Source organism: Salmo salar, chromosome 15 (genome assembly GCF_965601325.2).
Source record: "Salmo salar chromosome 15, fSalSal1, whole genome shotgun sequence".
Lineage (NCBI taxonomy): Eukaryota > Metazoa > Chordata > Actinopteri > Salmoniformes > Salmonidae > Salmo > Salmo salar.
The window spans coordinates 36,570,092-36,590,222 of NC_138305.1; the positions used below are offsets into that span (position 1 = coordinate 36,570,092).

Sequence of the window (20,131 nt, forward strand, 5' to 3'; positions counted from 1 at the left end):
TGGTCATAACAGGTATATGATCATCTCTGTGCTATCAGGAAATGGAGTTGCTGCTCAAGGAACACCTCGTGTTGCGCAGACGAGCCCCTCTGCCAGACTCACATCTCCTCGCTGCTGCTGCCTCTTTCCATGAGGTCATTCTTGGCCAGGGAGATTCTGCGAGTTTATAGTTCTGCTAAGTGCCTCCAAAAGCCAGACAGAAGATGGGTTTTTATTCCACTTCACAGTAACATATAAACAATGGTCTGCACCATTTTGAAAGCTGCTCTCCTTTGACTCTTTATGGTTTGTCCCAAATTGTTAGCTTCTTTGCTAAAAATGTTCAGTTCAAATCGTATGGTTACAATATTGTTTTTCACACATGAACAGGTGAAGGAAGATAACGCAATGCTTTCGTTCATTCCTCCGTCCACACACTCGGGCCATGTGATATGAAAGTATTCATCACTTTGAAACTGATTCATCTGCTCGAGCCCTGTGTATGCAACGCTAAAGTGCCCAAGTGCCATTAATCAGAGAAGTCCACACTGACAAATGAGGCTTCACATTAAAGTGTTTGATTATATTCTGCAGATGTGAGAGGTATGTGCGCCAACTCAAATGTGAGCCCCAGTTGCAGACCCCACAGTCCACCAGACACTGGACTGCATCCCAAAAGGCACCATATTCCCTATATAGTGCACTACTTTCCAACAGAGCCATATGGGCCCTGTTTAAAAGTAATGCACCAGAAAGGAAATAGGGTGCCATTTGGGACGCACACAGTGCACCAGGAATGGTTTGCAAATGTGCAAAAGGCTGCTCTTTCATCTGGCCTGGCGTCTGCGAGACAACGTGCTGCACTCAGCCAGAGCACCTGTGCCAATAGTATCGTCTCTGACCCCAAGACGTGAGTCACCCCTGGCTTTGAGAGGTGAACTACTTTTTATAGGCAGTAATCTTATGCATCTATAACATAACATGCATCAAAAACACGACAATGATGACACCTTCTTTTCCAATCATGTAGAACTTACAGTGTAATGACAGAACGACCATCATTCACAACTACTTCAAGGATCAAGGATACTGATACTGTTTAAACAATTGGGATTTGACGTCCAGTCGTCCCTTTGATGAACTTTTTGTTGGGCGGGTTCAAGAAGAGGTCACATGATATTGGTTTTATACTCAGAGAAAATGGCGACTTGAGACTATTTCTCCTGGAAATCTGTTTTTAATTTTACCACCATCAAAGAGCAGCATCTTAATCTCCATGCCTCTCTAGGGAAAATCATGGATTCACTTCAAAGGCTCATTATTGATAAGAGTGGTACGCTGAGGAGCAAGGACATTCCTCCTCCCTCCCTGCTCATCCCTTTTCAATTAAATACCAGAACTGTGCTGATGAAAAACGCCAGAGCTGCATATAGACGTAGTGAACTTCCTTAAATCTTTTCATTGTACCCTTAGGAACGTGTTTTTTAGTAAAAATAAATAAATGGCTCCATCTGTTTGAATTGAATCTAATTTAATGTCATTTATTTGGGTAAAAGACATACAACAAAATGTACAATGTGGATCCAGAGGATAGCGCTTAAAATAATGAATGAAAACACTTGGTCCTCAATGGGAAAAACAATAAGACATAGTCCTAATGGATTTGTACACCTCTGTGTATTCTCCAAAATCTGAACTCTACTCTTTAGCAGACGCTCTTATCCAGAGCGACTTACAAATTGGTGCATTCACCTTAAGATATCCAGTGGAACAACCACTTTACAATAGTACATCTATATCTTTTTTTTGGGGGGGGGGGGGGGGGGGGTTAGAAGGATAACTATATCCTATCCCAGGTATTCCTTAAAGAGGTGGGGTTTCAGGTGTCTACGGAAGGTGGTGATTGACTCCGCTGTCCTGGTGTCGTGAGGGAGCTTGTTCCACCATTGGGGTGCCAGGGCAGCGAACAGTTTTGACTGGGCTGAGTGGAAACTGTGCTTCCGCAGAGGTAGGGGGGCCAGCAGGCCAGAGGTGGATGAACGCAGTGCCCTTGTTTGGGTGTAGGGCCTGATCAGAGCCTGAAGGTACGGAGGTGCCGTTCCCCTCACAGCTCCGTAGGCAAGCACCATGGTCTTGTAGCAGATGCGAGCTTCAACTGGAAGCCAGTGGAGTGTGCCGTGGAGCAGGGTGACGTGAGAGAACTTCGGAAGGTTGAACACCAGACGGGCTGCGGCGTTCTGGATGAGTTGTAGGGGTTTAATGGCACAGGCAGGGAGCCCCGCCAACAGGGAGTTGCAGTAATCCAGACGGGAGATGACAAGTGCCTGGATTAGGACCTGCGCCGCTTCCTGTGTGAGGCAGGGTCATACTCTGCGAATGTTGTATAGCATGAACCTACAGGATCGGGTCACCGCCTTGATGTTAGCGGAGAACGACAGGGTGTTGTCCAGGGTCACGCTCTCATCCATGTCGTCTAACCATCAGATATACAGTTGAAGTCGGAAGTTTACATACACCTTAGCCAAATACATTTAAACTCAGTTTTCACAATTCCTGACATTTAATCCTAGTAAAATGTCCCTGTCTTAGGTCAGTTAGGATCACCACTTTATTTTAAGAATGTGAAATGTCAGAATAATAGTAGAGAATTATTTATTTCAGCTTTTATTTCTTTCATCACATTCCAAGTGGGTCAGAAGTTTACATACGCTCAATTACTATTTGGTAGCATTGACTTTAAATTGTTTAACTTGGGTCAAACGTTTCGGGTAGCCTTCCACAGGATCCCACAATAAGTTGGGTGAATTTTGGCCCATTCCTCCTGACAGAGCTGGTGTAACTGAGTCAGGTTTGTAGGCCTTCTTGCTCACACACGCTTTTTCAGTTCTGCCCACACATTTTCTATGGGATTGAGGTCAGGGCTTTGTGATGGCCACTCCAATACCTTGACTTTGTTGTCCTTAAGCCATTTGCCACAACTTTGGAAGTATGCTTGGGGTCATTGACCATTTCGAAGACCCATTTGTGACCAAGCTTTAACTTCCTGACTGATGTCTTGAGATGTTGCTTCAATATATCAACATAATTTTCCTCCTCATGATGCCATCTATTTTGTGAAGTGCACCAGTCCCTCCTGCAGCAAAGCACCCCCACAACATGATGCTGCCACCCCCGTGCATCAGACCAAAAAGTACGATCTTTGTCCGCATGTGCAGTTGCAAACCGTAGTCTGGCTTTTTTATGGCAGTTTTCTAGCAGTGGCTTCTTTCTTGATTTGATTGTTGTGAATGTATTAAACCATACCCCTGAAAAACAATCAATTTCCAAATCCTATATTAAGCTGCAGTGAAATAATGAATGACACGAGAGCACATTTTCAGTAGTTTTATTGAAAAATGCCTCTTCTGTTTCAGAAATAAATAAGAAAATAAGGCTGTGGTACTCACAATTTGAAGTTAAAACATGAAGCAGCAATACCATATTCATAGTCTTGCACACAAATTCCAACTGCATTCGATATTGATAAAACAACAATGATAACAACTATATTCTGATTAAAAAACATACTAAATATACACCACAAACATGCAACCTTTGGTAAAATCAGCTGTGAGTTGATATAAGAAAACTGATAAATATTTAGTCTAAAGATACAAAATGGAAGCCATGTTAAACTGCAGTACTGAAGATGAAAACTTTAGGTAGATGGTGAACAGATGGCCATCTTTCAAGTGAAAAAGAGAGCAAAAGTATAAAATAGGAATAAAACATAAATTGATAATCAGACATTTTGAATGAACCGTGATTGAAAAGAGAAGTGTTTTTCATTGGATGCCCAACACTGTGTGAACAAACATTTGCATTGTCCAACACTGCAATTCGATAAACACTTAATGCAGATATGTTACAAGCAAAATACACAATAGGAAAAAAACAGCAAGCTCACAGATTGTCATGGAAAAATGTATAGGATTTTGTTTTTGTTTCCCCCTCCCCCCAACAAAAGATGAATTCACATATGATTTAAGGTACTTCCAAATATAGATGAGGTATCAAACCTCTTTTTAGTGAAATGTGCATAGCCCTTAATGACACCATATGTGAACAAAACAAAAACAAACACAAGAAGAACAAAAAATAACCTATTTTATAACGCTATCCTTTTGGATTCCTTTCTTGATAGTGACCTCTCTCAACGCTCGTTTTGTGAATCATCTTCTTCTTCAGGTGTTGGGACTACGTAGGTTTCAGGCTCAGGTGAATATGGCTCTGGTTGGAAATAGTGTTTTATGCCGATTGAACATGAGTGTAATTTGCAGAGTATGTCTCAACATGCACAAAATGAACTGTTGTGTTACAGTATGTTTTATTTTCAGGCTTGGACATGCAGTATACTGGTGAAATGACACAATTGAGTGGACGTGGCCATATACAGATAGGTTGTGATTTTCAAGGGCACTGATAGAAAGGGTTTGTAAACAATTCAGTGCATTTTCTAAATCTGTCTGATGTTAGCATTTCAATGTTAGTCCAGTTTGAGTGGTGGTGGGTGGGTTCAATAATTTAACAGAATCATCATTGCCATTTTCTGCAGCTCATTCATTTACAAAATATCAACACAAAATATCAAAAATCAAGTCATTCTAGCACCAGCCTATTCATACATTTTGTGATGTTATTCCTCATAACATAACAGAGGTAACCAGCTGGTAGTGGTAGAATATCCATTAATACTACAGCAAAATAAAGAAATGAGAACCAGAAAAATGTATGAATGACGATTCTTAGAATGCTCCTACTGTGTACGTAGAGAGAAACACTACCTCCAGGGGAACGTGGTACAATATGAGCCTGAGCAGTCGGGGTGTGTGTGTGGTGTGTGTGTGTGTGTGTGTGTGTGTGTGTGTGTGTGTGTGTGTGTGTGTGTGTGTGTGGTGTGTGTGTGTGTGTGTAGGCTACAGAAACATCACTTGTGGGGACGTGGTAGAAAAAGAGGCATTCATGTTGGCATTCAGCAAGCAGCAGGTTACAAGGCAAAAGTGTAACTACAGGTGTTAAACCTACATTTTGTGGATGTGATTCAAACATAATTTACAAGGGACCATTAGTTTATTTACAGATAACACCTCAAGAGTAACAATATTAATATTGTTGAAGTTGTTGATTCTCTCTGCTACAAAATACAACCTGGTTAGTGTTTTTGTTTGTTTTTGTTTGTTTGTTTGTTTGTATATGGTCCTCCACCCGATAGGTTTCTCCGTTCGTTCTTTGGCTTCAAGATGCAAACAGACCACTACGTTGTTGCCATCACCGATGCTTGTTTGTTCTAGTTGCTCTACAATGTTGTTAGTACCAGTCCACGTTGTTGTTCTTGTCTTTCTCTACATAGTTTGTTAATGTTATCCTTTGGTGGTTATCCTCAAACAGCTCTAGAGCGCGTGAGCAAGTATCTCAGTAAGAGGACTTTTTTCAGGAATTCAAAGTGAAAGCAGCACAGGCGATTTAGAAAGTTTACTATGGTGAACCTGAAATAAGGTCAAACAGGGTGTTAGTCTTCAGTTGGTATGGGAATATTTACTTTCTCTCCTAATGTTAACAAATCAATTATCACAATTTATATATAGTCCTTTCTGGAATATATCCATTTGTCATCAGCCTGTACTGTACTTATATTATGTAGCAACTATGTAGTAACTATGAAGCAACTATGAAGCAACTATGAAGCAACTATGAAGCAACTATGTAGTAACTATGTAGTAACTATGTAGTAACTACTCATGCTTGTAACTCATGTTTCATGCTGCGGCGTCATGCAGTCATTGAGGATGTCATGCAATCTACCTTTCCAGTTACATACCTCGGTATCCTTGTCCATTGTAAGGAATGCCGACACACTGGGAAGAGTCACAGTAGCCAGGAGTGCCAGGTTGGCCCCTAATACCTGCGAACCCTTGGCGCCCAGGAGGACCGCGGGGCCCGGTGGAGCCTGCGGAGCCTGGAGGGCCGGTCCGTGTCTCGCCTGCTGGGCCTGAGAGAGAAAATATCACAACCAACCAATCAGAACCCATCTGAGTGTCGTCGCCCTGTGACATCAGTGGGAACTATAAGAGTAGTACCTGGTTCTGCCACAACAACTTGGAACATTCAATTAAAAAAAAGGACAAACTGAAGCTGAAGGAAAAACCTGGATTCCTTCGTTGAACCTTTTTCCCTCCTCTGTTTCGTCTAGACGTTTATAAAAGCCTAAGCTTGGAATTTTCACCTTTACTCCTTCAGCCTTTCATCCATGTTCCTTCAAGTCCTTTAAACATGGGTTGTGAATGAGGCCACAAGAAGACCTCAGCATGTCCATCTGATCAGCCCATGAACAATCACTCACCATCAGCTAGCTTCCCCAGTATCCTGGGAAATTCCTTTCCCCCCGATTCAAGACCACTTTCCACAAGTCTTGACCTTGTAGTACTAAGTAAATTGCATGTTTTTTCTCCAGGCTCTCCTTGGTGAAGACCAGGCTTCTGGAAGTCCAGTGCTTTATAGTTAAACGTGCTGTATGGAAGTGGAAGACTGGATGACTGTATTAGCTACACCTGTATTGTTACGCTACAGCCCCTGGCTGGATGAGCTCATGTTATTGTTGGATGTCTTGGTAGGCAGTTTGTCTGGAATCTAATGATTCTGCATTACAGGGTTAAACCAAAGGGAATCCTTGGTTTCAGTACACAAACTATGACCTCTGTCAGCTCAAGCCATTAGAAGGGATGGAGAGTGTCTAAGCAGAGCTCATTCTGAAATCAACTCTGGTGACTATATCCAGACAGTTTGATGTCACTTATCTTTTTGGTACAGATAAGTCGCACACATAAACCTCTCTCACTCTTTTGGTTTTCACATTTGCAACTGTAACTGCTCTCCATTGCTTTCAATCTGAACTGGCAGTTTTCGAACCATGAGGTGTCATAGAGTTCGGATGGGTCCTATCTTCAGGTGCGGTAATTAATGTTTACCCCAGTGTGAACAGAGCATTTATTTCAACATCTGTGCATATGAGCACCTCACACACAAAGGCAACATAAATCCCCTAGAATGCAGAGTGTTTAACTGGGAAAACACTGGACAGCAGCGTTGATAATTTATTAAGCACAGCTGGCCCAGCACAGCTTCAGGCAACACCTCTGAGCTGATCTGTAGCCTGTAGTTACTTCCTGCAAGGCAGATTTTAAATGGGAGGAATGGTTCAATTCACAGTGACACACCCAACTTACAATGAGAGATGTGGTGAGAAATGACTCCCATTACTGTAGCTAAAGTAAAGTAACGATTGATTTCCCCAGATTGAAACAAAATAATAAGTTTACTGAATGAGCACCCTCATGGAAGGAGATGGGTGTTGCTATTAAGACTCACATACGATGCAATACAGGACAAAGGAGGAGTGGATTGTTGTGGACCTGGAGCGGAAATGTTGTGTGAAACTAACCAGGTGGTCCTCTTTGTCCTCTCTGTCCGACTCCTGGTGTTCCTTGATCACCTTTCTCTCCTGCCGGGCCTGAGAAACAAACAACCAGAATCACTGACAGCAGACAAAGACAAGGACAACTCAAAGAGAAAAGCCTAATGAAACCATTATGACACAGGAAGTTAAATATTAATAAAGCTTGCAGGGGGAAAAATTGATGGACATTTCCCAAGCCACTGAAAACAGTCTGAGACAGGCCTACAGAAAGACACACAGAAATACAGACAGAGCTACTGAGACGAATGGAATATGTTGTGAAGATGAGACTTTGGAAAAGTCCCTGAAGGCTTCATTCCATTGCTAAGACAGTAGTAAGACAAAATGGCTCGTCTATGGAAAAATGTCCAGTCTTTGTTCCAACCGTGATATGATTGATTATCTTCTGATTCCACACAGCAAGACACTAGTTAGGCCTACTGATATTGAACAGCTAGGTCAGCGGTGGAGGGCTGTGTGTCTGCTGGTTTTGTTATTTCCTTTCAATGTGTGTCCACTTAAGACCTAGACAACCAGGTGAGGAGTTCCTAACTACAAGGGAGGAGCGAAAACCCGCAGACTCACAGCCTTCCAGGAATTGAGTTTGACACTCCTGAGCTAAACCTATTGACAAAAAAATGTATTAGTCAACATATAGACCTATTGACAAACATCTTTATTGGGTCAACATAGGGGAATTCTTGGGCTTCTGACAGCAATGGACATGCGGGACAACGTACCTCTCTCTCCTTGCGGGCCAGGTTGTCCAGGACTTCCTGGGAATCCGTTCCTGCCTGTCTGTCCGGGCTCTCCACGGGGACCCTGGTTACCGCTGGGCCCTGGGGATCCGGGGGGACCTGGGTTGTTGCTGCTACGGTAACCGCTGGGAATCTGGTTCAGCATCGAATTGACTCGACTCATTTGTCCTAAAAGTCGACATTGAAAAGGTAACAGACATTTAATGAAATGCACACTCTGTTAGGACTTTGATTTCAGACATTTAATGAAATACAGACTCTGTTAGGACTTTGATTTCACTGTAGTGGCAGAACTCCTTCTGAATGTAGTGCTAAAAAAAAGGCCCACTCACCATTAACTATCTGCTCGCACACTTGTCTGGCAATGGATCGCATCATGTTCTGAGGAGCAAAGTCACCCTAGAAGCAAACAAGGAGGAAGGCTTGGTGATGAATATACATGACTTACTGAGATTAACTGAGGTTAAAAACTTGAAGATGGACCCTTGGGGATGTTACTCACTCTCTCTCCTCTGTCCCCTTTCATACCATTGGCTCCCTGAATTAACAGAAGAATACAAGGCCCTTACATTTCACTGTATGATGCAACAACTTTGCCTTTCCGTGGTTTGCATAACACGGAGAACTGGATTATGAAATTTGGTGAGATATATGCTTACCGAAACACCTCTGTCACCAGACTTTCCTGGTTTTCCTGAAGCCCCAGGCATTCCAGGAGATCCGGGAGGTCCCTGAACAGTGACAAGCACAAAATCATCAATCTGATACACCATGCACTTTAAGGGAACACAATGGAAAGTAAAAAAATGTATGTACTGTGTGCATATGTTTTTTTTTTTTACTGGCAGATAAAATCAATCAATCAGTTAAGACATTAACAAGCAAAGGAACCAATCAGATACAGCGACACAAACAAAGGAACCAATCAGATACAGTGACACAAACAAAGGAACCAATCAGATTACATTCAAGAGACTTATGGTCTGTCTTTACTATAGTTTAGGAGATTATGAGCTTGACAGTGACATGATATGCAGTACATAGATTCCTTTCTCTCTCTGACTGCATTTTGTCTGAACATACCATTGGTCCTGTTGGGCCTCTGGATCCGGCCTGTCCCTCCTTTCCTTGGGGTCCCTGCATTTGCAACACACAGACAATAGAGTTAAACAAGTTATTGAGATGACAGGATCAAGCACATTAAACCCTAGGCCTAGACATTGTGTGATCATTAGACAATGGCCTATTGACTCACCCTAGGTCCAGCAGGTCCAATTGGGCCGATGGTCCCAGCTACCCCAGGTGGACCCTGGGGGAAAAAGACAGAAACATAACCCACTTCAGAACTGGATATGTTTTCCCCCTCACAGCCCACATTAACACAGGTCACGTTCCTTTGACCAACCAACTCAAACCAGTTTGTTTCACCACAAGTTTTCCGTGTGTCAGACAGTAAATCTCCATTTTATTTCTCGTTTGCTCAAAAACCCTGCTCACTTTTTTATTGTCAATCCTCTCTCGCCTTTGATGCTTTGGCATAAGATTTACAGGGAACATAATATATTCCAGATCCATTTTATTGGCCATTATAAAACAGGGCTGCGTACTCTGCAAGTCATTAAATGCATGTTGCCACAGCATCTGTTCTAGCATGGTCACCTGCAAACACTACCCACAATCACTTTGGGGATGGGTTCACCAAGGCTTTTAACTTGGAATCAATAATTATCTTACACTGGGTAATTCATTCGCCAGTGTCTTGTGGCATAAACACAGCTGCATTCATTCCGAACCAAGGTTTATTTTATTTTATTTTATACGGGGAGGGTGAGGGCTTGGTTCCTAAATCAGAATTCACTCAGCATAGAAATACTCTGAGTTTACTAGCAGACATCTTTCAGTCACAAAAGAGGCTTCTCTTTTCTTTTATTTAATCTATAAATCAAAGAAGTGGGCTATTTCTAGAAGTACAAAGATGCCATTTTATGTATGAGAACTGGAGCTCCTATTTATTTGTGGCGCTGTCGGTCTAATGAAGACCATCTCAGAAGATCTCTAAAATGCAGATGTCTGAGGACACATGGAAGTGCATTGTTGTTGTGTAAAAAGTCACAAGCTAAGCCTGGAAATCATTGAATGTTGTCAATGTTGATTAAACAGAAGAGCCAGCTTCGTTATGTAAGTCGCTCTGGATACGAGCGTCTGCTAAATGACGTAAATGTAAAATGTAAATGTCGTTTACCATGATGTTCTGTGTAGCTATGCCATCTATCATAGACGGTTGGTACGTTACAAAACATAGGCTCCAGGAAACCGGATTTTTCTTTCTTACATTTTTTATCACCTCATCAGCTTTCTATGCACCATAGTACAACAACTGACACAAAGAGGGAGGCACTGCAGTACAACAACTGACACAAGGACGAAGGCCTAATGTGGACGGCCTGACTAGAAGCCTTTGTTTAACAGAAATGGTTTATCAGGCTGAATGGTTTTCCACTCACTTAACAGAGAATAAATCCAAATTGGGGAATCTCAACCTGTTGTTAGTTACTGTCTCTTTGTGAGTCCTCTTCATAAGAAATATTGTTTCTGGCTTGCCACATAGAGGCCAGAGTAGTAGCATATCTATGAATTATCCTTGGTTTCCTGTTCTAAAACACAGCCGGGGCCGCGAGCCAAAGCAGCACTCACTTTCTGTCCAGGTAGCCCAGAATCACCAGCTTCTCCTTTTGGTCCTTGTCGGCCCTGAAACAGTGGAGGGAGAAACCCATTCACACTCAGTGGATCATATAATACATAACACAACACACACTAACCTGGGTGACAGACCTAATACAAAAATCTGTCAATCTGTCTTTGTGTAACCCAAGGTAAATACACTGTGATGAGAGTTGTGTGCGAGATGTGTGGAAGTATATTGGTGATGTCCAAACAGGCCATGGGTTAATGAGACATTTCTCTTGAGTCTGGGTACGTTTCAGAGAAGGAAATCCCAGTGGTGATTTATGCACAGGCTGGTTTAAAGGCCTCAGATATCATGTTTAGCCCCAGACATGGAGGAATGCAGGCTCTACAGGCCCTTGCCACAATTACTCCAGCTTGTAAATTCCTTACATAATACATGGCCGAAATTATCCCTATTTGGTGTGTGTAGTCATCGTGGGATTTACGTTTAACCGTTGTAAACGAGCGTTGTGTGGCAGTGGCTGGGGAGAGGGGAGTGTGTGTAGGAGTGTGGAGTGTTCAATGGGAGAGTGAGACTCACAGCTTCTCCTGGAATAGACAGCCCACTGCGTCCTTGAGGGCCGGGCAGACCCATAGGTCCTGGCAAGCCTGTATCTCCACGTGGTCCAATTGGACCCTATTAGAGAAACAAAGACAAGAGATAAGAATCCATTAGACCTGGAAAGAATGTTAATATTGAGATCTCCAGACTGAAAGTAGTAGTGCAGTCAAATGCTACTGTTGCAATATGTGGAAGAAGGCACCAGAAACCGTGGAATGCATGCACTGTCAAACAGAGCCTCCCTCAGTTTCGAGAAGACAAACACATTGCCAATAAGTGAATTCAGATGTGTTTCTTCCACATCAAAGCCATGAAACTGCAAACAGTTCTCAGTTTAAAGGACACTCCAATATTCCACATTCTCCAAACTGTGTCAACAACCTTGACCACTTTATGACTGACATCAGTTATGACTTTAAAATGTAACCCTGCAGCTCTAAAGAGGGACTCTGAGAGGTGAGGTTAGTGAGGTACTTACAGCCGGGCCACTCTCCCCTCTTTCACCCCTGGGACCTTTGCTACCAGGCGCGCCCTGGGGAAGGAAGAGCATTAGTCAAGTTAACACTGTGAGGGAGAGGAGTGTCTAGAAGCCCAGAGCAACATCTGTCAGGATGCTGTCAGGATGGATGCTCTCTCCCTGGGGGCTCCGTAGTCATAACATGCAGACTACTGTAGTTTCCTTCTGGTTTGCCCTTTTAAAAACAAATAAAGGCCAAATTGTACAGTCAGTCCTGCATAATGAATATGTTTTAGAGTGAAACTCTACAGTCATAACATTTATAAGAACGTGTCAAAAAAGATAATTTTCCATCGGCAGATCAAGGAGTTCACTAGAACCCCCTGGCCTGCAGCAGAGAGAGGGAAAGAGTGTTTGTCCGAAAAAGCACCCTATTGGCTACATAGTGCACTATTATTTTATCAGAGCCCAGGTAATAGGGTGCCGTTTGAGATGTAGCTGTAGAGGATGTCTTACCACTGCCCCCTGTGGTCCCTGGGGTCCTGTGCTCTCTGAGGTGCATGTGCAGGCTTTGGGGAGGGACGGGCACTTGGACTCCTCTCTCTGATAGGGAAAGGAAACAGAGAGGCACAGGAGTTGGCCTAAAACACAGACCAAGTTCTCTGTGCAGGTAATGCGCTCAGCCAGTCTCATGTACGCAGAATTACAGACTTCATGACTGTAAGTTTCTCTGGGTAAGAGCGTCTGCTAAATGACTGAATGGTAATGTAAATGTAAACGGAGGCAGGGTCAGGAGGTTACAGGATAATATGGCTTATTTGGAATGATTAGATGGTATTAGTACCAGTAGTACTGTACATGTTAAGACTATACAACAGATGAAGTACATGCTCTTTAGTTGACAGCAATATTTCACTAGAACAGCTCAATCAGACCGCTGTGTTGCATGCAACGATCCTGTGGCAATGGACATCATGAGCTTCCAGCAAGCCAATTGTTGAAAAGCCCTACCCACAAGAATTTTTTTTTTACATTCTGGGTATCCAAGCAACAGTGATCGTGGGGCTCTTGAAACAAAAGCTGCTTTTACTTGTTGAAACAGAGGCGGGTTCATGGATAACTCTGGTGGGACTAAAGTGAGAAAGTCGAGGTCGAACAGGGGCTTTGAGGCATAGGACCCAGGGTCAAAACACCAGAGCCTGTGGTACAGTAAAAGCATCACGTGAAACGTGTAACAAGAGTTGTTGACAACGTCTTCGTAGCTCGGCACTGTTTGTTGTTTAATGTGCGTATTGTTGAAGGCCGTTCATAGTTGTGATGCCTTTACAGTCGATAGCCATTGCTTCTCCGCCGAATGGCAAGGCTCTGGGGAAACCAGGCAGGGTAACTGCAAATCAGTGACATACACTACTTGACAAAAGGCGTTTGAAGCTGCAGCTGGGCTATTTAAACAATTATAGCACAGCCTAATTCATGTGCTTCACAAACATCCAATGGGAGTCTTCCAAGAGTTGGAATAATTTAAGAAGAAAAAACAGGTGGCTTAAAGTTTTCCTATTCTATATAGACTGAATGACTTTCCTTATCCGCTGCCAGAAATGTACGTTGTACTGAGGCACGTTTTCATTCAACGATGTCTTTGACATATTAGATAGGACAACTGCATAGGGTTGGTAGAGTCAAGTTCTAATCATGCAATGCTTCGCTGCTATCACTTTTCCATAGGTTAAGTGAAATGTACTGAGCTCGCTGTCTGCACACTAATTGACCACTGGGAAAATCAGATTTCTTCTTCATGTGTTCAGGATTTTGTAAGTGTGTCCTTAAGAGATGCGGGTTTGGTATGCATTTGTTTACTGCAATGTTAAAAGATGAGACAAGCAACAAGCATTAGAAGCATGTGTCTAATATGCATGTGCACAAACACACACACACGCACGCACACACACACACACACACACACACACATATGCTCAACAGGAGAACTAAGGAGATGGGTCAGTGAAAATGTTAACAGACTGCTCAGAGCTTGTTTTGCGTCTGTTAAGTTGTACTGCCCGCCTCTCCCCTCCAGGGAGGTCCAGATGTAGGGTGAAGTTGTCCCTAAACACTGATCTGGGATGAATTTTGCATTTCCCCCACTAATGGGCTATGTTTAGGATTCTGGCAGAGGAAGCTGATCCTAGATCTGTACCTAGGGAAAACTTCAGCGGAGGTCCACTGAGGCTGCTCTTACTCACCATAGATGGAAGGTCACAGCATCTGTCTCTGCTCGTCCAGCCCAGGGTGCACACAATATCGAACATCTGGAGCTGGAACTGTGGAACAAGAAAAAAAGTGAAACAGTGTTAGTTACATGTGTCTTTGATACTTCCTTGTCATCCAAAAATACCAACTAAGAGCATGCAGACAGAGAGCCCACAGAGAATCAGATAGGGATAACTGAGGCACACTCCACTTGGGGTAAACTATGATGGAGACAGTAAGCTTCAAGGCTTCCTCCTGTCATAACAGCACTCAGATACACATGGGTACTATAACTGACTTGCTTGTAGGCTGCTAGGGCAGCAGGTCCATATGCTTTGACGTTGTATGACAGTTCACTTACAGTTGCACTTTTCCCCTTGGAGCCAATGGACTTGGACATTTTGCCTAGGACTTGATAGCCGTCCGTGGACGTGTTTCCAGCTTCCTTAATCTCCTTGTCCGCCACCTCTTGGCAGTCGAGGTTCAGCTTGACTTTGGTGGGGGAAACAAGGATGTGGAGCTGTATAGAGAAAAGATTGAGAGTTGTTACATTCTTCGTCCAGGACATACTTTCGTCTAGGACCATCTGCTTTCTATCTTGAAACTCTGCAAATCATTGGCTTATCTGGGGTTGACAACAGAGCGCAGAGAGACACAGGGTGTATGTGGATGTGTTATTTCCTCTCCTTGATGTGGTGATCACTGATAGCCTCCAAAAGAGGTAGACCAGAGAAAAATAAAGCCACACGATTTCAACACATTCTGATAGCTAACACTAAATTCTAAGGATGTACAGTGTCCTAAAAGTTTTCTCAGGATAAGATACATGGTTCTGGTTCAAAAAGTCATCTGTACTAATGTATTAACTGTTAATTACATATATTAGTCATATAGCATGTAATATCATCAGTAAAATGAATCTGGTGTGGTAAAACACAATAGGAAATACCAGATCAGATGTTTTCAGCAAAAAATGCTTGCTCAATGATTTATAGAGCTGATGGGGTTAAAGTGTATGTGGTGTACACCAAGGATGAGTCTTTCCACCGCTATGTTTCACATGTATGCATTATGTTGCTATTCCTTACTCAGATCAACCTCACATCTTCTGATGATGTAGTTTTGTGGTGTGCCATAAGAAGTGCTCCCTTTTACTCTCTCCCTCTACTGCCAAGAGGCTAGCTGCTGTTCTGTGGAGTTCATTCACATTCTTACTTAGCAGGCAACATGTTACTGTACCAAGCCATGGAGTCAGTCCCAGAGATTTGGCAACCACATGCGGTTTCATTCATTGTGGTCAACATCGTTGGAAATGTATAGCTATGTTTTGCAGACCACTAGCGGAGGAAGCTTGTATCTCAGGATTCTTCTGGGAGAGCGAGTAGACAGACAGTGGAGCACGCTCAGCAATTTATGGAAACTGTGAATCTGTTTTGGACAGAGAGCGGGTAAATAAGGTAAATATATAGCCTAAGAAAGCAACTTGGAGAAATGATCAACTCCACTCGAGGAAATTACATCATCAGACGGCGCTCTATACAGTCTCCAGTTCAGTTTAAGCCCAGTTAACACATAACGTTCTGAGAACCATATGTTTCTTAGCGCTTGGTGAGAGCGTGGTTATCCTATGGTTATTTTACATACAACCTTCCCACAACTTTCCGGGAATGCTGTAGGATAGTTGCTTGGCTTTGAAACATTCTCAGCACAGTTAAGGAACTTCACAAAAAAACTTTATTTAGTTAGTATTTCATTACTTTAACAGAGGGTTTCCTTCATGTTCAAACATGGTTATATTTAATTTTAATGTTGGTAATGTTCTATGAACGTTCGCCAACTGGTTTGATATTGGGGATGTTCTCAAATAGTTTAAAGAATGTGTTATTCTGTGGCAATTTCTGTGGCAACTTCAGTACGTCATCATAGCGTTTCCTACAGGTTTACTCATGGTTCTATTTAAAGTCAGGTTCTCAAATTCTTCTGAGAACATTAAGAAAACGTTCCAATGTTGTAAGAATGTTATTTAAAAACAATTAAAGAAGAAAACTTTAGTAACGTTCAGAGAAAGTTCTAAGAACGCCCAGCTCTGAGTTAGACCCAGCTATTCAAACAGAGCAATACAACAAATATCTTTGTGACCAATAAAAAAATCAGACAGTTTAACCTGCAGAAAAGAGATGCCAAGAAGCTATAATGACCAAAAGGTAAACCCTTGGTCAAGGTTTCCCTGTCTTGGTAAAAACGTGGTGTGCAGCAAGCAGCATAGTTAAAAATGGCATTCCCTCTAAGCTCACTGACGTGACGGCCACGTTACAGATGTTGGGGTTTCCCTTGACCTCCGGTCAGTCACTGGGACAGATTACACAGCACCTCCCTATGCCAGACCTTCTACCGTTCAAGTATGATTATGTCCTCTCTCTCTCGGACCTCATGCTCACCATCGTCTAAAGCATATTAGCCTCTTCATACATACGTCTTGAGGGTTCTCTACCCATTTGGACTATATACTGTACAGATGTAAGAGCTTAATTTGAGCCAATTTACTAGGGCATGAAAATAATTAATTGACATTTTTGTAGGGATGATACAGGGAAAATCAAGTCTGAAATTTCTAAGTGGAAATTTCAAACTTCAGAAGCCTTTTTAAACCTAAAATAGACTACATGTTTTAAATGTTCTGCATTCAGGGAAGTTCTCCTGCAACAGGGTGATCAAATTAAGATCCTACATCTTTATGGTTTTCCTTTTGTTCATTGACTCAAGCTTCCATGACATCCATATGCCTTTGTTTGAGTATTGTTTGGTATGATAGGCATAAGACTGTTATTGTATTATCCAAACACAAGACAATGGTTTTCGATAATTAATTAAACTTTTGATACGTTCATGTTGAATGATGAAAAGCATAGTCGAGCTGTCAGGGTATGTCAACACTAATTTATCATCTTTATGGACATGAATATTTGCATGATTCCTAACAACTATCAATCATGGTCTAAGTAACTGCTTTAGAGTTTGAATCCTGTGGATCTGCTAAACCTACTGTAAACTTACCTAATCTCGGTTGAAAGAGAGGGTTACTGGTGAGAGAACCAAGCCCTCAAACTGTCATCCGAGAAGGGCATCTAGAGCAGGTTTATACAGTAGTAGCAGGGAGTTGTTTTTTTTGCCTGTTGATAGAATGGTATTGTATTTCAACCAAATATACCCACAGGAGGCTCCGAATTCCTTCAGAATCCTCATAGGATTTGTCCTGTTGAGTAGAGCACGTCTGTTAAACCCATTTTAGGGAGTTTTGGATCATCGCCGGTAACAATTTTTATTTTTTTTCCCTTTATTTAACTAGGCAAGTCAGTTAAGAACAAATTCTTATTTTCAATGACGGCCTAGGAACAGTGAGTTAACTGCCTTGTTCAGGGGCAGAACGACTAAGACCATTCAAACTCTGAGTTAGCTCTTTCCTGACTGATTAGATCGAGGTAAATCAGCCTTGCGGTGAAGCAGTGCAACCCGGCTGTTTGAAAGCCCATAGCCTTCCTCAGCATACAACACTTTCATAATCCTGCCAGAGATGGCTAAAAAAACTAATCAGGACATCAATCAAATAAGGGAGTGAGAGTCTGGGTTCAAGCTAGCCTGTCTAAATCATGTTTGTTTATGCTGCATATGCTGGCAGCAGGGATGGAGAAGTGGATTCTACAAGTCAACAGCTCTGTAACTATTGGTCATCTGCCTCTTAAAAAGACATGTGCATTTTGCCACTCTGCAAAAGAAAGACTCAACCTCTCCACTGACAGAAGAGAAAATTACAAGTGAAAAGCGCTTACACTAATCAATCCCAGCTCATTACTGTCTGTTTGTATGTCTGTCTGTCTGTCTGACTGGGAGAGTCACTGTGAGAAGTGTGGTTGAGGTCCTGTCCCCAGTGAGAGCAGTAAACCGCCTAGTCTCCTGTCATGTGCCATCTATTAAAGGAGACATGACAGGCTTTGCCATTGGTTAAACTTATCAGCAGAGCTAATTCTAGGTCTTCCTTTCATGTGGCGGTTCTCATGAGAACCAGTTTCATCATATCGCTTGATGGTTTTTGCGACTGCACAAAGTTCTTGAAATTTTCCGGATTGACTGACCTCTCTTTGCTTATTTGAGCTGTTCTTGCCATAATATGGACTTGGTCTTTTACCAAATAGGGCTATCTTCTGTATACCAACCCTACCTTAAGAAGGAAAGAAATTCCACAAATGTACTTTTAACAAGGCAATTGAGATGCATTCCAAGTGACTACCTCATGAGGCTGGTTGGGAGAGTGCCAAGAGGGTGCAGGGCTGTCATCAGGGCAGGGGGTGACTACTTTGAGGAATCTCAGATGTGGAGTATATTTTGATTTGTTTAGCTCTTTTTTGGTTACTGCAAGGTTCCATAAGTGTTGTTTTGTGGTTTTGATGTCTTCGCTATTATTCTACAATGTAGAGGGTGGTAGAAGTGGTGAGGAACCCTGGAATGAGTAGGTGTGTCCAGACTTTTGACTGGTACTGTATTTCTTAAATCCATTCTTTTACTTTTAGATGTGTGTGTTTTGCTGTGAATTGTTAGATAGTACTGCACTGTTGGAGCTAGAAACACAAGCATTTCGCTACACCCGCAATAACATCTGCTATATATGTGTATGACCAATAAAATTGGATTTGATTTGAATTTGAAGCTGTGGCCAGTATCAGCTCTATCTGGCATATGCTCTCACCCTAGGACAGATACAGCATGTACACAATTGTGCTGGAACACTGGGACAGATACAGCATATAGGCCTACACAACCCTGCTGGAACACTGGGTAAACCCCAGAACAGAGTCACCCCCCCAACAGCAGCAGCAAGAATTCCCCTGTGTTTAGCTACCAGAGGCAAAACTAGGCCTGCCTCCAACATCCAGGCAGAGAAACTGCAGCAGTGCCAAAAAGGAAAGAGAAAGAGAGAGAAAGAGTGAGTGTGATTGTGAGAAAGAGGCAGACAGAGAAAACCTCCCCCTAGCCTCGCATTCCACTGCCTCTCTGATGTAATTGTTTAATAGCAATAGCAGTGACCCAATATTTTCCAGACTCGCGCGCCAGCAGTGACTTAATGGTCTCCCCAAAAAGACTTATAGATTGTAGTGAAAATGTGTAATAGGGTTGTCCACACCACCATCCCCTGCAGTACGTCATTTCCACAGCCCCCATGAGCACCCTGCTCTGACCTTATGGTGAAGGACGCATTCCCACTGTTAGAAACATTCCTGTAAGTACCAGAGGGGAGTTCTTCTTTATAGCTCTTTATACACAGTCTACTACTCTATGCCTATAGTCTTTAGTGGTCTCTCTTCCTTTAGGCTACAACTCAGGGACTGAACTTAATGCTAATCCAAGTGATCAAATATGGCAACACCCCTGATTTCTCTGCCCCACTAGTTCCTATTGGAAACCAACAACCAAGGAATTAGAATTTCATCCAGCTCCAACCTATGTGGAGTTGGACCTGGACCAAACACGACCACTTCAGCTTAGCATGAACCAGCCATTTGATTAGCTTTAATGTCCTAAGAAACTGCTACAAGATCAATTGCCACTTTTATCTCTTGATTACTTTGAGAGGTATTGATTACCATCAATAACAACAATCCATGCATCATGTGACATTGGGGTTTTTACAATTTACAGTCAAAGACCATCTGTTTGATTAAGCAAACATCGTTTTGCAGCACACATGTCTGTAGCTGTATCGGAGGTACACCTCCTGTAACATATAACATATTTGGAATGCCAGGTATCCCTTCTCAGTGTCTGTATATCCTCGGGACATGCCAAGCTTACCGCAAGAACAAAGGGGCCAGCTGTGATTGGTGTACCACACCTCCAGTCTTAGTTGCCAGGCCCAG

The 20,131-nt window shown here is 42.6% G+C and overlaps 1 protein-coding gene across 5 annotated transcripts in view; it reads right to left on the reverse strand.

The window, feature by feature from the left end:
• Positions 1-3,348: 3,348 nt before the first annotated feature.
• LOC106571269 (collagen alpha-1(XII) chain) overlaps positions 3,349-20,131 on the reverse strand; it is a 99,039-nt gene continuing 82,256 nt past the window's right edge. For 4 of the 5 annotated variants that reach the window (XM_014144098.3, XM_014144102.3, XM_014144095.3 and 1 more), the window contains 15 exons: positions 14,584-14,742; positions 14,216-14,293; positions 12,492-12,578; positions 11,997-12,050; positions 11,498-11,593; positions 10,924-10,977; positions 9,485-9,538; positions 9,313-9,366; positions 8,889-8,960; positions 8,732-8,767; positions 8,562-8,628; positions 8,212-8,397; positions 7,457-7,525; positions 5,837-6,007; positions 3,349-4,248 (listed from right to left, as the gene is read on the reverse strand). In XM_014144098.3, the coding sequence (XP_013999573.3) occupies positions 4,172-4,248; positions 5,837-6,007; positions 7,457-7,525; positions 8,212-8,397; positions 8,562-8,628; positions 8,732-8,767; positions 8,889-8,960; positions 9,313-9,366; positions 9,485-9,538; positions 10,924-10,977; positions 11,498-11,593; positions 11,997-12,050; positions 12,492-12,578; positions 14,216-14,293; positions 14,584-14,742 (1,314 nt within the window). In that variant the 3' untranslated portion in view covers positions 3,349-4,171. Of the gene's footprint in view, positions 4,249-5,066; positions 5,505-5,836; positions 6,008-7,456; positions 7,526-8,211; positions 8,398-8,561; positions 8,629-8,731; positions 8,768-8,888; positions 8,961-9,312; positions 9,367-9,484; positions 9,539-10,923; positions 10,978-11,497; positions 11,594-11,996; positions 12,051-12,491; positions 12,579-14,215; positions 14,294-14,583; positions 14,743-20,131 lie in introns of those variants that run through there. The other variant, XM_014144099.3, reaches the window with a different exon arrangement.